This window comes from Trypanosoma brucei, chromosome 11 (assembly GCF_000210295.1).
Source record: "Trypanosoma brucei gambiense DAL972 chromosome 11, complete sequence".
Taxonomy (NCBI): Eukaryota; Euglenozoa; class Kinetoplastea; order Trypanosomatida; family Trypanosomatidae; genus Trypanosoma; species Trypanosoma brucei.
In genome coordinates, this window is record NC_026744.1 from 2,073,716 (window position 1) to 2,089,549 (window position 15,834).

Below are 15,834 nucleotides of genomic sequence, written 5' to 3' on the forward strand. Positions count from 1 at the left end.
GCCTCAAGGTGAAGGAGGAAGAAACAGAAATTACTTGCTTTCAAATTTCGCTACATGCGGTATCGCTTGCTCGTAGCGCGCTAATGGAAGACTCTAACGAAGTTGCGTTACGGGGTTTGAGGACAGCGCCTGGAACGCGGCGTGCGAGTCCGCAAGGGGACACTAAGCTCAATCTAGTGCCGGAGCCACCACTACCACGCACTGGTGCTTCGATGCTTACGATGCCAGTGGTGAAGTTGCTCCACTGCGCGGTCCGTGACGTCGTTGAGCAGCAAGCGCCTTCCCTCAAATGTAGTTTATATGACGATGAGGAGGTCACGAACGAAGTGGTCAACCATTTGTTGCATGACACCACTGTGGACGGCGTCACGACCCTTGATGTGCTGACGGCGAAGTGGCGGCAGGTTCTCTCAGAATCTCTGAATGCCAATGGCACTGTTTCGGACGCGGAGCGCGCCACGCTTCCAGTTACCCCAGGGCCTAGTGAGGCAGAGTGCAATGAGATTCTGGAGCCGGTCACCGACGCCGGTGTGATTTTGAGTCAAAGCCCAGCAAGTGTTAACGTGCTTCGCCTTGACTGTGATAGTGAACTCTCACTGGATGGTCTGCATACAGAAGATAGTCAGAACACCCATGCTGACGCCCATGAGTTTATTGATGCTTGTTTAAATGGATGGTTAAAGGACGGTCACCTAGTTCCTGGCGAGAAAAGGAATGCATTCGTGAGTGCGCTTCGCGTTGTGTCAGACGCGGATAGCGATGTGGTTGTGTCAGACAGTCATTGGGATTTCTGGAGGGGCTCCCTGCTGGCCTGTTTGGAGCAACCAACAATTGCTTGGGAAGCAGCAGACCTGATTGTAGCGTTTCTGTGCAGTCGCTGTTCATCGACGCAGAAGCTTCTTTTGGTAGAAAGTGTCACGAGGATGCTTCGACAGTACAGCCAACAAAACGAAAGTGGAAGATCACCAGAGGTCTTGTTGCACCTACTCCACAAGCTTGTGCTTCGCCTGGCGGGAGACATAGATTTGCTATTGGATGATGAATTGGGAGGTCTGTTTCATCACGTTATCGAATCTGTGATTGAACACATCACTTACTTTGGGGCTGTTGATCCACAAGGGCAGTGGCTGAAAGAGCTTCTGGTGCGTCCAGCACTTACCCGTCATGTTATTCGGCTGCCAGAGACTCAGCATGCCCTGGTGAGTAAGCTACTAGATGCCTTTCCCACGACTCATGCGGTGGGACTGACGCTGGTGATGTTGCCTTTGTGGGTGCAAAAACACAATACTACGGGTATATTTGCCTCGTTGCTTTCGTGTGTGGTTAACGGGGTTATGACTGGGACTGTTCGGCGTGACATGGTTGGAGATGCGTTAGTTTGTATTAGGCGTTGTGTTCGCGGCTTGCATTATTCCAGGCGCTATGAATATGTTAACCAGATTTGCAACATCCTTGCTAGCAGCGGTAGTGACACAAGAGTGGAGGACAAAAACTGTGGCAATGACCGGAGGTTGTGGCGGTTAGGTTTGCCGCTTCTCCTCGTTTTCTCAGTGCCATCCGGTCATGATTGTGACAAGGGCTACCGTCTTTTGCCAGGTCAACTGAGGCAACTGGAGAAATGCCTGCTTAGACGCACTGAGCTGTGGTCAGAGGAGTCTCCGGAAAATCGCGAAATTATTAGCTCTTTTTGGTGTGAAATGCTCCACTGGTACGCAGTGCAGCTGCGCAAGGTAGTGAAGCGTGTTGTAAAGACCGTGGGCAGCGGGGTTAGCCGATCAGCTGTACCATGGGATGAGAGACACCTGGTTTCCATCAGCACCGTTACTCCTGCTTGGCGTGAACTTGAGAATATTCTCACGAACAGGGGACGCCATCAACCTCCTGACTACACAGCGGTCCTTCAGTGCATGTGTTCTCACAGCGTGCTTGCCACGTCTCCCCAGTATTTTCTTCAGCAGAACGTTCAGGTCCCGCAGCGAGATCGATATGCTTTGTTAAATACGAAGCATGAAATTTGGTGGTTACTCATGCGGTGGTGCAGCAGCGCTCCGCTGCGTCACGAGCTGTTTCTTGCGACCGGGAGGGTGCTTAAACTGCTCACTAATAGCGAAAGCACTATAAATGAAACCCTCCTCATAGTCCCAGTGGAGGAGTTGGAGGGGGAGGTGCAGGTTCTGCACACGATTCCGACGGAGGAAATGGAGAAGCGGCGAAGGATAGCGCTTTTTCAATCAATACGCCTATGGATAGCTGCGTTGACGCCCCCAGTTGATACTACACCCTTAACCCGTTGGGATGTGGCTGGTGCATTCCTCCAGCAAATCAAGCGGCACTGGATAGACCGCGAGCAAGGCGACACGTCAGCGCGTCTATCGTTTGGTGATGACTCTTTGCTTTTACTGCTCTGCGTATATACCATAGGTACATTGACAGGTGCCGTTCTCAACGGCAGTGGAGCTCATCCGCCGGACCTTGACAACGCGCTACGTCGAATATTGTTGGATCGTCGGGGCTTCGACCCCGTTCAGCAGCTTCTGTTGTATTTGACCACATGTGCTGACTGCAGTGGTCTCACTGATATATTAGCCTATAGATTCGATGCGGTGAGCGAACCCCTTTGGCGAGTGGAGGAATACCGCAACGCCAAGCCAACAGTTAGTTGTTCACCACTTCCCGTGGGACAAAAAGAGTTGCACCTCTTCAAAAAACATGTTGGAGAGTCATTAGACCAAAGCTACTGTGCCTCTGATGGGTATTACTCATCGGGGATGGAACAGGTTTTGATGTTAATCCTTCAGCTGCATGAGGGAAATATAGCTTCAGCAGCAGCCTCTTTGGGATCGTTTCCCCTATCAACGTGGGAAGCATACGGAGGTGTTAAGGAACTTTCAGCTAGAATTGTCGAATCCATACGTGAAACTCACCCACACATGGAGGGCCTCCTCCGTCTTCATGGTGTCGATTTGTACTACCTTTCGCTTCTCTGTACCAGTCGCTGGCTTCGGGATCCGTGGAGGGCGGCAGATGTTGCTAGGACCTCTGTTGATGTTTTTGTACGCCGAGGTTGGAAGGCGTGGGAAAATACCGTGGCGGAATCTCTCTGTGCATATATAACAATGATACATGAGCAGTTTCAGCGGCACCAAAGCCTTCTGTTGTGCCCATGGGAGGAAACAGCTGTCTTTCCAGTAAGTTATTTCTGGGCTTCGTGTATTACTAATAAATTTACATTGGTAAGGTCTAGCTAGGAAGTCCCTGGTGGAAATATCTCTTCGTTGAATATTGTCCGAACATGGTTTCGATGCGCACCAACGTGTGTGTTCAGTCAGCTTCTATTGTTCTCACCCACTGCATTGGTCGCCGTTTTTTCCCCCATCATATGTTTATTTCCTTTCTTTATGTGAACGATCCGTGTTTTTCCCGACACTTCTTTTGTTGCTACTGTAGTAGTAGTAGTAGTAAACGCGCCTGTCATGTGCTGCAATGAGGTTAAGGAAAGCAAGTGTTCGCACGGCGGTGACGTGAGGAGGGCCTTTGCTCGTGGGCTGTATTAACTCAGGTTGGTGGTGACACTTTCTGAATAGCTCGGGTTAAATATTTTTTGTCCTTCCTACAAGGTGTCTGGGTGACGAGCGTTTTTTTTTTTTCATCGGCCGTATCGCCCTTAACTGCGCTGTAGATGGTTGCACCGTTACAAGTAACTCTCCTTCAACTATTTTGCTTTGCCGAGGAGGGCCAGGATGTTATTGCAACTTGTTTTTGTTTTTTACCCCGTTACGTCGCATTCACTCAACACTACCGTGTCACGGTTGAGAAACTCAGAGCGCGGGAGCCGACTTGTCGTGTATGCGTGTAGAGGGGAGCTGTTCCTTCTATTTTTTATTACTCGTCTCTCGAATAATAGTAACAATAACATAAGAAGTGGTAAAGGCGACTAACTTTTGCACTGAATCGTTTCTAGAGGGAGTTACGGTTGTAGAGGAAAGGGACTAGGGGGTATCAGTGGTAAGTGGGTCAAAGTACAGCGGTTTCTTCTTATTTTTCCTTTACGAAAAAAAAAAGGGAGGAGGGGGTGCACAAGCAAAACAGCGTTAGCAAGGATGTAGGTGGAGGGAGAGAAGAAATTGTTTTGAACAGGAACGTTGTCATGATATCGGTGCTGTGGGACATGATCGTTAAACTGAGGGTTAGTGTTTCTGATGGTAATAAATGGAGCCTTACGTCGATGCAAAGAAAACACGTTCTTGTGTTGGTTTCACCAACGACCTTTTCGTTGCTTTTTTTTTTTGCTTTTTACACAAGGATACAGACCCACCGCATATTTTAGCATATGCTTCACCATAAATTAGATACAGTGAGCGTCATCGCACTCTTGTTGACACTCCGTGGTACCGCCGCTGACGACAACATCACTGGGGAGGAAGAGGGGACAGGACACCGATGCATGCACAATGATGTTGCCGTTCCATACGATGAGCTTCCCTCCATGGACGTCGTTCATGATTTGCAAACGGCACACGTGGCGGAGGTTTCCAACAATACTGAAGGTGAGGGAAACAAGAGCAAAAGTGTTGAACGGAAAAACGTGCGGTTTCACATAAAATACGCGTTAGGCGAGACCTGCAAAGGAATCGGAATGACTGTTCCCACCTACATCAAGGGAACTACCAAGGAATGCACCGAGGATGATGTGCTGACGAAATGGAAACTTCGCTCTGTCAAGGTCATGATGGAGGCTGCTACAAAATTTCTTAGTTCTGCGCTTCTTGTAGATCCCCTGGAAGCGGTGAACGTTCCAGGGGGTAAGTGCTCAGGGGTTCAGGTCCCCAAAATGACCGTACCGAATGCGGATTACGTTGTGTTTGTGACGATCAACCCACGACCAGAAGAGGAAACCACGACAGTCGCGTGGGCCGCTGCGTGTCGGAAAGATACTCGGTCAGGTAGACCTGTCGTGGGCCACATCAATTTCATCCCCGCTGCCATCCAACGGAACCCATCAAGTCTTGCTGAACATGTGGCTATGCACGAGCTCGCGCATGCCATCGGCTTTAGTGATATTGCTGAAACGATGTTAAGAGCACCTAATGGATTGGGTGCGAAAGGCTCGCAAAGAGTGTATCGTAAAGGACTGGGGAAAGCGGTCACACTTATTACATCGCCCAAGGTTCTGAAGGTCGCCCGGGAGTACTATGGTTGCCCCGGCCTTGATGGTGTTGAGGTTGAGGATGCTGGAAGTGAGGGCACGCGGGGCTCGCACTGGAAGAAACGAATTTTGTTTAACGAGGCCCTCGTTGGTAGTGTAACGTCCGGGCAGCTTTTTTTTTCTCCTCTAACTCTCGCTTACTTTGAGGACCTTGGATTTTACACGGCCAACTACTCCACCGCAGAGACGGGCATGACCTGGGGGAAGGGCAGAGGGTGCGACTTTTTGTATCAGAAGTGCGATAGTCATCCCCGGGAGTGGGGAGAGTTCTGTTTTCGTAAAGAAATGTTCGTGTCCACCTGTACATTGGACCGAAGCAGCTTAGGGGCGTGCGATATTACAACTCACCCCGAGGATCTCCCTCAGCTTTATCGGTACTTTGATGATCCTCGAGTTGGCGGCTCCTCCGCGGAGATGGATTATTGTCCCACCGTAATGGGGTTTGTTAATGCGTACTGTACTGCGGAGCTAGGTTTTGCTTTTATGAACGTCTTTGGTAATGAAATGGGTGTGCACAGTCTGTGTTATGACTCCGACGTCATCACAAGTGTGTTTCCCAACTTCCCCTTCGCGGCACGATGCTTTCCAACAACGTGTACACCCTCTGGACAGCTTTTGCTGCGTGTGCAGGGGCGTACGGTTGCGTGCCCACGTGACGGTAAAGCGGGATTGGGTGACACCTCGAAGTTGAAGGGTGTTCACGGTAAGGTCCAATGCCCCCCTAGTGAGAACTTTTGCAAAAATTCTGGTAATGGTATTTCTAAGCTGCAGCTTGCGTCGGTTGCGGACGAGGTGGATGGTAGTTCAAACACGGAAAGAATCGGACACTCACTTATATCTCCTACACCGCATACGTGGAACAGTGAAGACATGGGGAGCTGCAGCAGTCGCCTCGCTTGTCTGAAAGATATTCCGCCCCCCTTTCCGGCGTGCAGCCTGGCTGCAAGGAAGGTGAAGGAGTGTCTCGGGAATGATTGCCCAGGGAGTGCGCAGCAATGGCGATATGCAAATGAAGTAGGTAATAGTTGCTTGAACCCAGAGGGTATGGTGGCCATGTGTATGGATGGCTGGAGAGGTGTAAATGAATTGTGTGGGGCAGTAGATCCTGAATCCAAGTTGGGACGAAGCTACCGATCGATGCTTCCCTTCTAATGTTCGCCCCCCCGAAAGGGGGGGGGGGGAAGGCATGTTCGTTGGGCCTATGATAGCCGTCGGTATTGTAGTCGGAGATGGGGAAGCATAAGGAACATAAATACTTTTTTAGGAAAGGTTGTTCCATAATTGTCCTTCGAGTATGTTCCATATGCTTATGTACTCTCCGTTCCCTTCCCACAGTTTGTAAGCAGGCACATGCTTGTACGATTGGAGGTGATTATATGATAAATCATGTGCCCCACGAAGTAATGTCCATTCTCTTATCTGCCCCGATAAAGTTCACAATTGAAAACGCATGATGGTTCGGGTGGTGAGACGATGCCACAACATATCGGTAGCACATCACATTTGCTGAACCGTTAAGGATGCTTGGGGAACGGATAAACATCGCAAGGTGCTAGAGAACGCGAGTGCTATAGAGGGCGGGTGGGAGACGACGGTGGTTCCTCTCCAGTCTTAAGTTTGCTTCACTCAGGTGGTACGCGAGAGGCGTGTGGCTCTCCACGCTTTCCCCCCATCCATCTTATGACGGTATTGACACTTCATTAGTTCTACTGCACTCGTCCGAACGTGTCATTGTTGTTTCTTCTTTTTTTTTTTTAATTGCGGGGAACTGCATGGACTGCATCAATGCTGCCAACAGTGGCTCACAGGTATACTGCAGGTCACAAGTGTCTAACCGTTTGCTGGCGCAAGGCGGTTGTTTTACGGTTCTACTTTTTTCCTTTCTTACCATGGTGGGGATGTTTCGTAATTTTAACAATTGCACCCTTGAAATGTAGCATGTGGTGTGTTTGCCGATCAAAGAATCACAATGACTGCCTGCATTAACTGCTGCATATGTTTATATTTCGTTTCGTCGCTGTGGTTGTTTCCAAACCCGCTCAATCACTCCTTTTGGTTCACGTAGAAAGGCTGAATTTGTTGTGCCTGATCAGTAATGGGAGAGGAGGTAGTTAGGTTAGATGGACATGGCGTAACTGATGGCATGGTGGCTGGTTTGTGTGATCACCGTAATATCCGACGCGTGGAATTAACGAACTGCACCCGCATCACTGATATCAGCCCGTTGGCGAATATTTTTACGCTCGAAGAGGTGGTCATACGCAACTGCCAGTCCGTGCGTTACGTTGGAACACTTGGCCAATCGCAGCCGTCTCTGCGCAGAATTGAATTCACGGGGACCCCTCTGACAGGAGAGCAGCTGCAACTTCTTAGAAGTGCGCAAGCGCAATTAATTCTTAGAGACGGCGACTTTCCAGTACAACTGAAGCAACCAGGACAACTCCTCGTCAAGGAATCCATCGATGTTGTCAAGGGCATCGTAAGTCAGTTCAAGCCTGAAGAAATTGGGATTGCCTTCAATGGTGGCAAGGATTCTGTGGTTATGATGGACATCCTTTACTGTGTTATGGGGGCAGAATTCATTTCTCAGTGTTGTGTGTTTCATCTCAACACAATCAACGATAAGGAGTTTCACGAAGTGGTGGAGTTCAGGAAGGCATTCGCTGCTGCCAGAAGACTCTCTATAGTTCAATCTGATCAGATGTTATCCATGAAGGACGGGCTTGAACAAGTCAAGAAAACGATGGGTATTCGAGTAGCTTTCATGGGAACGCGCAAAGCGGACGGTTGCCATCAAATGACTGGTGTAGAGAGAACCACGGCGGGTTGGCCTGATCTGCTGCGCGCCTGCCCGCTGTTTTGTTGGGAGTATGAAGATGTTTGGGGCTACATACGGACCTATGACCTTCCCTTCTGTGAATTGTATGAAAAAGGATATACTTCCCTTGGAGGCGCGAACAGCACCATTCCAAATTCTCACCTGTCCCGCGAGGATGGAACGTTCCGCCCCGCCTGGGAATTGGCTAATGGGAGGTCTGAGCGATGTGGAAGGCTAAGCACATGAGGAGGCGGGGTATGATGTGGTGTGGCGCGCTCGAGATGGCGAAGGAGTTCGTGCGGCAGCGCAAATTAAGGAGGTGAAAGAAGGTGAGTGGAGCTAAAGGAGGATTGTGGGCGACAAAGAACAAGTCAGTTGTGATGGGCCACGGGGTGGGTGATCAACCGTTGTTATGCGTCTTACCGTTATTTTTTAACGATGTTTGGTGCGTTTCGTGGGGAGCTGCAGTTTTGCAGTGAGCCGGAAAGTATTGTGCCACTTCGGTTTTTTTTTCCTGCCGCTGGAGTTTTGGCGGCGTCAACTGTATAATCTGTACTGTTCAGTTGGTGATAGTTCTGCAACTTCCTTTTGTTGGTTTGCAATATTGTGTGACTCTGTACTTTGTTGACATCACACCAAAGGCTAATTACAGTACATCTTTTACAGGACAAACGAATTGGAGTACAACTTAGGGTTCTAAGGAGGAAATAGAAGTGGCGAGGGAGAAGGCTGCCTTCGCTTTGGGTGTGGTGCCTCCTGCGCAATTTCATCCCTAAACTTTCTTCTTTCAGTATGAGCCGTGCCAACGTGCCGTTCAATCCGATGAGGCGGACCCCTCCGCCTCCACCCTGCATTGACACATTCACGCTCGTTCCCAGTGATTACATGTCGATGTTATCAGCAGACGGTCATAAATTCGTACTTCATCGTGACTGTGCGTGTGCCTCACCTCTTATTCGTAAGGCACTCACAAATCTCGTGGACCCCGGCGTTCCGGAGATGCGCTTCGACTGGACCAATGGTGACAATGAGCCTCCGGTTATTTACTTTACAAAAGCGCCAACTGCATTATTAGAGGTGGTTATCAAGTATCTGTACTACAAGCATAGATATGAAGGAGATACCGATTACCGACCGCCATTCGATGTGCCACGCCAAATCGCCCTCGATATCATGAAGCTCGCGCAGGTACTCCAATGTTAACCACTCACCTTCTCTTTCGGCGGTTCTGCATGTGCATGGACATGTGATATGTTGTTGCCTCTATACCAAAAGAGAGAGAGAAGGGCGAAATGTGTAGGTGTAAACAGCGATTCTTCAATCTAACCGTGGTTTCACACCTGCGTGTCATAACACAAGCCCCTTTTTATGATTGCCATCTGCCTCTTCTCCCTGCACGGCTTTTTCTTCTGGTTTCAAGGGGTTATCATGAAAAGGGCAAAGGCACTTGTTGTTGCCGAGCAGGCCACACCGCAAGTGATTCCATGTGAGCCGTCCTACATGGTGTGTTTAGAATCCTCTGATGGGCATCGTTTCCTAGTGGACCGAAACTGTGCTATGGTGAGTGGCGTGATGCGGCAAGCCATGCGCAACAAACTTTCAGATTTTGATGACAACAACTCCTCCCATGTGGCGGCAAACGCAACTTCCACCGCAGATGGGACGGTTTGTCCTGCCTCTCTGTCACCCACAACGTTTGAAACGGCTACCTTTTCCTCCTCCATCGCTTCCTCCGTATGCTCCGAGGATTGCGCGAGTACCATGGGAAACCTCATGTCACCCACGCAACGCGGGGAGGAGGTATGCACGATGACAAAAATTGGATCGTTAGAATATGAAGTTATTAAACTGGATGAGATACCCGGGGACCTCCTTGACCTCGCGGTGCAAGAGATGTACTACAAGTACAGGTACGATGGGGAGCCGGAGAAACGACCGCAGGAACCAACGCATACTGTAGATATGAGGTACAAACTCGCTGCGTTGAGCGTCCTCCTAGATATGTAATACCTTGCGGATCAGTTCTATTCACAAGCAGAAGTGGTGTTTGATAATGGTCACCCGGAGGGGGAAAGGGGGTCGGCGCGTGTGTGCATGTGCATGTATTGGGAGTGTAAAATTATTGTGATATGTGGTGGAACCCCGCGTCACACAAGAAACTGTCAGAGAAGCTGCATGTAGTGTCGTTCTCCCATGCTTTTTGATCTTCACTGCTTTTCGCACCGTGTTTTCTGCTGTTCTCACCCATTGATATTTCTTTTCAGTGGTGTTTTGCCCACCAGCACCTGGTGGTGACACCGCTTGGATTTTGTTTTCCTATTTTATTTTATTTTTCGTTGGCAGTGGGACGCTACGATGAGTAGGGATCGTGGTGGTATAGAGCTTGTTTCTCATGGCAGAGGGGTACGTGACTGCTTCGAAGAGAATGAAAGCGCTTCTGATGCGCCTGATGGTGGCATGGAGTGGGTTTCCAGTGGGGACGCATCCGAGGAATGTGTTAACGACGTTGACGACATTTATAGTAACCGCGATGATAGTGGCGCTGATGAGGAAGGAAACGAGTTTGGGCGAGAAGATGAGGACGACAGGGGTGAGTTCCGCAGTGGTTTTGCGACAGCATTCAGCAACATTTTAGCCCGTGACCTGGAAATTCAACAGAGACACTGCCAACAGATGGAAGGGGCTGGTGTTGACGTTAATCCAAGAGTTGCAACCGCCGACGGCCAGGTGGCAACGGCGGGAGCGAAGGAGAAAATTTGCTGCATTTGCAAGGACAAATCTGTTTATACATGCCCTGGCTGCGGTGCCCGGACATGCAGCATGACGTGTGTGCGTGTTCATAAGGCGCAGTTCAATTGCAGTGGGGAGCGCAATGTTGCCGAGAAAGTGCCCCTAAGTGAGTTCACAGATAAGCAACTTGAACGCGACTTCCACTTCTTGGAGGACACACGTCGCGTGATAAGTAATTGTGAGCGCACGTTTCCAAAAATGTGGCGCTACACTTTTAGGGCGCTTCCTCCCCCACTTTATGCCCTACGAAAGGCTGCAAAGCAGCGAGGAGTTGTATGCCAAATAACCTCCGAGGGAATGTCTAAGCGTGACGCAAACACATCCCGGTTTGATCGCAGAACAGAAACGATCATCTGGCGTTGCCAGTTTAACTTCCACACCCCCAATTTCACCGTATCCACAGACTGGGGAAATGAAAGGCACAAACTTGGCGATATTTTGACGTACTGCTGGGCTAAAAATCCACCGGTCCACTGTTTTCACATTAATCGAAGGTACAACCGTGCCTCCAAGTGGATTGGGATTGAGGGAGAAAGGGAAGGGAAAGAAGTGGAACGGGAAGAAGAAGGGGAAAAGGACAAGGAGAATGTTGAAAATGGAAGGGAAGAGAACGAAAGTGTGGAATTCAGGTGCTCCGGTGCCAGTGACAATTTAGCCGACATCAGTACAAGAAAAGAGGACTCAAATGATGAGGATGGTGCCGTCGGACCTCTGTTCGTCGAAGTGGGTGACAAACAACAGCAACAAGTATGGAAGCCGTCAGTACTGGACATTAGTCCCCAGTCGCCAGAGGAAGCTAAAAGTAAAGAAACTGTTTCTGCGTTCCTCTCTCTGGGTCCCGTCATTATTTTAGCGCAGGCAGAGCGACTCGGACTGGAGAAGAAGTATTTTCGGCTTTCCCCATCTCAAACCCTCAATGAGACATTGCGTACCCTCTTCTTCATCAATGAGTTTCCTGTGTTCGAAGTCATTCATGCATCAGATCTCGAGTCCTATGCTCTGGTCACGGATGCTGACAAGGAGCGGATACGCGAGAGTTTCCGTGCAGCTCCGCGTCCACCGAAGCCGGAGCGCCCACCGCGTCCAACGAAATCAACCTTGACACCGGAGGAGCGTGACCGTTATGCTCAGGTGCCGTGCCGCCTCTTTCTCGCGGGGTGTTGTAAACTCGGTGAAGAGGAGTGCCCGTACAGACACTGTGAATATCAGGACGTCCCGGTTTGCCGTAGTTTCATGAAGTTCGCTTCCTGTGAAAAAGGCAACCGGTGCGTGTTTCGGCACGATGCCACCGCCGTAGCGACGGCAAGAAAACGAATGCGAGAGGGGCGCCAGGCTGTACAACTAGGCAGGCGGCGTTTTTAGCATATTATATCGTGTTATGGTGACTAGGCGCACCAAATAATTATATGAACAGCAAATCTTGTTAATACAAATTCACATGCACTCGCATGTATTTGTATCAATAGGATTTGCCTTTGCGGCGGGTAGTGCGGCTTTGCTCGTGCTAAATGGGCTGCCACGACATCGGAGGTACTGTGTTGCTGCTACATGTGGAAATACAGTGAAAATTAAAAAAGAAAACCGAGAACCGTGTTGACGGTTCGTTGGAGGTGTCTATGCGAGGTGAGTTACAGCACTCAGCCTTTCGGAATGTTGTTGGATCATAAGCGTTTAAAGAAGTTAACAGTAACATCGGCATAGTAGCATTACGAATTGTCGGTTGTTATACTTACATAAAAATCTCCACAGCTTTTATAACGTTGTCTCAACAATATAAAAGTGTTCACCGGAACAACTGGCGTGTGTCCTCTTCTCTCTTTTCCATCCGTTTGAGCGCTGCACGTTAAGTTTATACGACGCAAATTTTCTGCAAATTTCCGATCGCAGCCACTCTCGTCTGTGAAGCTTTTTTTTTTTGTTCTTAGTCTTTAAGAGAAAATACTGTATCTATTCAACTTCATCTGTTGCTGCGTTAGTATAAGGATGGGCGCATCACCCACACGCCTCTTCTATCTTTGTTTTTCTCTTGTCCTTTTTGTAGTAAGTTGGCTGCGCAACACCTGTGTGCATTAGGGGTTTATTAAGAGAAGGGTGTATCATAGCCTGCACGGTTGCAGCACCAGCAGGATCAAAAGGAAAGTGCACGGGTACGGCAAACAGCGGTGTTGGACGCGGCAAGAAGTAGAGTAGGTTAAGAAGATGGGGTCAGACGATAGCGAACTAGAGGTGCTACAAGATCCCTCATCATACACCAAGTCAATTCAAAAGGATAATGGCGCACGTTGGGTGCGTGGCCTAACTCCCATTGAAACCAATGATTCGGTGAAACTTACCACAGCGCCCTCTTCAACACGCAGTTGGGTTTTACGCTGCATGAGGCACTGGCTGCTGGTGCCGGTTATATTGGGTGTCTGTTGCCTCCTTGCCTTGACCATGGACATGGCTGATATGTGGATGACACATGGCACCACTTACCTTGAAAGGAGGCGTCACCCTTTAGATTTCCCGTTAAATGAAGATGAGTTGCGTGGGTTCACTGCGTTACAGGGGGAGAGCTTAATGCATCATTTGAGTCGAGTCCGACGTATTTGGTGTGTTTCCGTCTTATCTACGTTATTTTCCTTGGCAATTTCGTGGAGAATAGGCATCGCTGCGCGTGACTTTTTGGCCCTCTGTGGCGTTGGGGTTTCTATACTTTCACTCCTGGCGACCGGTGGGCAGTGGATCCTTTTGTGGACTGCATGTGACACCAAGCCAAAGCGCGGGAACATAGAGTGCAAAGCTCCCTTTGTGTTGTATTGGTGTCTTACTGTTGCACGCATGGGTGGGCCCTTGCTTGCTGTGTGGTTTACTGCTTCGGTATTTGATGATGTACGGGGTTATCGGTTTTTCTGGAAAATATTTTTGGCACTGCCCGTTTTCGCTTACGTTTCCGGCGCTGCGCTCCTGGCGAATTGCTGTAAGCGTGGTGGAGGATCGCCTTCATGTGATGGTGAGCACGCTGTTTATCGCTGGTGTTCGGTGGCCACGCTGCTTTCGTGGACACAGTTGGTAGTATCGTGTTGGGCACAACACCGATTTAACGTTGTGCTCATGGTGAAGCCACATAACGAGTAAGCGGAGCATGGGGTTGTACTGCCAAGGAAATGTAAGGAACGGACATAACACTGAAGAGTGCACTGTTACAATCAGAAGCCTGAACTATGCGGAAAGTGTGCACTCCAATAGCTAGCGTGTCGTGTCGTGTCGTATAAATCTACACTCCTTTGTTCTTGTCGTGGGTTTCATATTTACACATGACTTCGTTTTCTTCTGCAACGTTTCTCAAACGTTTTAGCGACGCATATGCTGATGGTGGTACCCGGTAGTTATGGAAATAAGTTGTTTCGCTCTTTTCCGCGCTGACACACTCTCACGGAGCTGATGCGCGGCCACGTTTGGACGATTGTGTTGCTTTGAGCGGCCTTCATTCGAGCTGTCGGTCTCGTGGAAATGTTTCGAGTTGCCGCGGATGGTGCCTGAATCATAATTTTCACTGAGTCCTTTTGCTGCCGTGGTGTAACTTTGTGTTTACGACCGTATGCGACCTAAAATTTTTCTGGTTATCCCCATGACTCTGGTGACCCAGTACCTGTCTTCAACCTCTGGCAATTTCTGTTAACGAACCTTTAGGCCGGCGTCTTCGAATGCTCCGCCCTGTCTTCCTTATCTGCGCGGAAATGAAAGTCCGATATGAGACGCCTATTTGTTTTTACGCATTTATTTGTTTTGTGCCCCCTATTCTTATTTACTTTTTGTTTTTTTGCCTTTTGTCGCATCGTATACTTGGGGCCTGAACAGGCGGGGACTGGCCGAAGTATGGCAACCCATCTCGTTCCGACGGCTGCGGGCGCGGGTTTAGCATTGCGGCTCTTAGACTGTTCGGCGTGTGCACTCATGAACTCTTTATCAGGATGGAAGGTCACACTTGAGGGTCGTCGCGATATTGCCAACTTCTCCCTTGACATAATAACGGGTGGAATGATGATTGGTGGGGCGGCCGAAACGCTTGTGCCTTTTCGACTACTTGAAACCCTCCATCAAACGTTTGATGCACCTTATTCTGGTGGTACATCACACAAAGCTGCGTGGGATGCCGTACCAAGGTATGATCAGTTTGTTGTTTTGATAGCCCCATGCGATGTCCCGCAACTCATACAGAAGTTTCCTCTCTACAAGAAGGTGTGCTTGTGTGTTCCCTCGGGACCACTTTGCTCGCGTATGCTTTTTGAGAAGTACTTGGAAGAGTTCTATGCGGAGGAATTCAACCCCGCACTATCTGCGTTGGCGGACATAGGCGGCTACAAATGCACCGCGTGGCTACGGTCCTCGCTTACATGCCGCTACGAGGGACTTTACGTACCGGGTGTGCGTGTAGCAGAGGCTGCCGCGAGGTTACTAAGCTGTGATATCCTTGGCGAAGGCGGTAGTTGTTCCTGTGAGCGTGTGGTATTTGAAGAGGGAATCTTTGGTCTAACGCCCCGCTGGCTGGAAACCGTAATGAAAACGGCGGCATCATGTGGCGTTCCAATGAGGTGTGTGATGTTGGCGCTCTGCCGCGGTGAGAGTGGAAATGTCGGAGAAAACTACGTTCTCTCCAAGGCTATGGAAGTGGGCATCGACACAATAGCCGTAACAGCTGTTCCCACTCCTCTTTTTCCAGGCACAGAGGGGCTTCTGGGAATCGATGATGTCCGAACCTTCGTGTCAGGGTGGAACGACGCGGGAAACGCGGCCGCCTCCCTTGAAGAAGTCGAGTTGGTGGATGATTGTGTGGAGTACTGCGCTTTGGTGCGGAAGCAATGGCAGTCGTTGATGCCAACGATATAAACGAACAGTGCCTGTGACAGCTGCCACTGTCACTCAGTTCGGTATGTCGCGTAAATATCCTTGATGTGTACATTTGCGCATTCACTGTGGTAGCCGTTGTTGTCGAGATTATTAACGAATTTCTTTGGTGTTGTCATGCTCTTTCCTGCTG

General features: G+C 49.5%; 9 protein-coding genes across 9 annotated transcripts; 8 read left to right on the forward strand and 1 right to left on the reverse strand.

Moving 5' to 3' along the window:
* Positions 1-83: 83 nt before the first annotated feature.
* Positions 84-3,248, forward strand: TbgDal_XI8470 (hypothetical protein, conserved; the record flags this gene model as incomplete). The annotated part of the gene is made up of 1 exon (XM_011781690.1): positions 84-3,248. One exon carries the CDS (start codon positions 84-86, stop codon positions 3,246-3,248), a length of 3,165 nt encoding a protein of 1,054 aa, XP_011779992.1.
* A 1,082-nt stretch (positions 3,249-4,330) lies between these two features.
* On the forward strand, positions 4,331-6,358 carry TbgDal_XI8480 (Gp63 major surface glycoprotein-like protein; the record flags this gene model as incomplete). The annotated part of the gene is made up of 1 exon (XM_011781691.1): positions 4,331-6,358. One exon carries the CDS (start codon positions 4,331-4,333, stop codon positions 6,356-6,358), a length of 2,028 nt encoding a protein of 675 aa, XP_011779993.1.
* A 943-nt stretch (positions 6,359-7,301) lies between these two features.
* Positions 7,302-8,270, forward strand: TbgDal_XI8490 (phosphoadenosine phosphosulfate reductase-like protein, putative; the record flags this gene model as incomplete). Its single annotated transcript, XM_011781692.1, has 1 exon — positions 7,302-8,270. One exon carries the CDS (start codon positions 7,302-7,304, stop codon positions 8,268-8,270), a length of 969 nt encoding a protein of 322 aa, XP_011779994.1.
* A 179-nt stretch (positions 8,271-8,449) lies between these two features.
* Positions 8,450-8,794, reverse strand: TbgDal_XI8500 (hypothetical protein, unlikely; the record flags this gene model as incomplete). The annotated part of the gene is made up of 1 exon (XM_011781693.1): positions 8,450-8,794. One exon carries the CDS (start codon positions 8,792-8,794, stop codon positions 8,450-8,452), a length of 345 nt encoding a protein of 114 aa, XP_011779995.1.
* A 22-nt stretch (positions 8,795-8,816) lies between these two features.
* TbgDal_XI8510 (hypothetical protein, conserved) lies at positions 8,817-9,227 on the forward strand (the record flags this gene model as incomplete). Its single annotated transcript, XM_011781694.1, has 1 exon — positions 8,817-9,227. The coding sequence occupies one exon, from the start codon at positions 8,817-8,819 to the stop codon at positions 9,225-9,227; it is 411 nt and encodes a 136-aa protein (XP_011779996.1).
* Positions 9,228-9,392: 165 nt separating this feature from the next.
* On the forward strand, positions 9,393-10,031 carry TbgDal_XI8520 (hypothetical protein, conserved; the record flags this gene model as incomplete). Its single annotated transcript, XM_011781695.1, has 1 exon — positions 9,393-10,031. The coding sequence occupies one exon, from the start codon at positions 9,393-9,395 to the stop codon at positions 10,029-10,031; it is 639 nt and encodes a 212-aa protein (XP_011779997.1).
* Positions 10,032-10,379: 348 nt separating this feature from the next.
* TbgDal_XI8530 (hypothetical protein, conserved) lies at positions 10,380-12,176 on the forward strand (the record flags this gene model as incomplete). The annotated part of the gene is made up of 1 exon (XM_011781696.1): positions 10,380-12,176. One exon carries the CDS (start codon positions 10,380-10,382, stop codon positions 12,174-12,176), a length of 1,797 nt encoding a protein of 598 aa, XP_011779998.1.
* Positions 12,177-13,013: 837 nt separating this feature from the next.
* Positions 13,014-13,931, forward strand: TbgDal_XI8540 (hypothetical protein, conserved; the record flags this gene model as incomplete). The annotated part of the gene is made up of 1 exon (XM_011781697.1): positions 13,014-13,931. One exon carries the CDS (start codon positions 13,014-13,016, stop codon positions 13,929-13,931), a length of 918 nt encoding a protein of 305 aa, XP_011779999.1.
* Positions 13,932-14,546: 615 nt separating this feature from the next.
* On the forward strand, positions 14,547-15,683 carry TbgDal_XI8550 (hypothetical protein, conserved; the record flags this gene model as incomplete). Its single annotated transcript, XM_011781698.1, has 1 exon — positions 14,547-15,683. The coding sequence occupies one exon, from the start codon at positions 14,547-14,549 to the stop codon at positions 15,681-15,683; it is 1,137 nt and encodes a 378-aa protein (XP_011780000.1).
* Between the last annotated feature and the right edge of the window lie 151 nt (positions 15,684-15,834).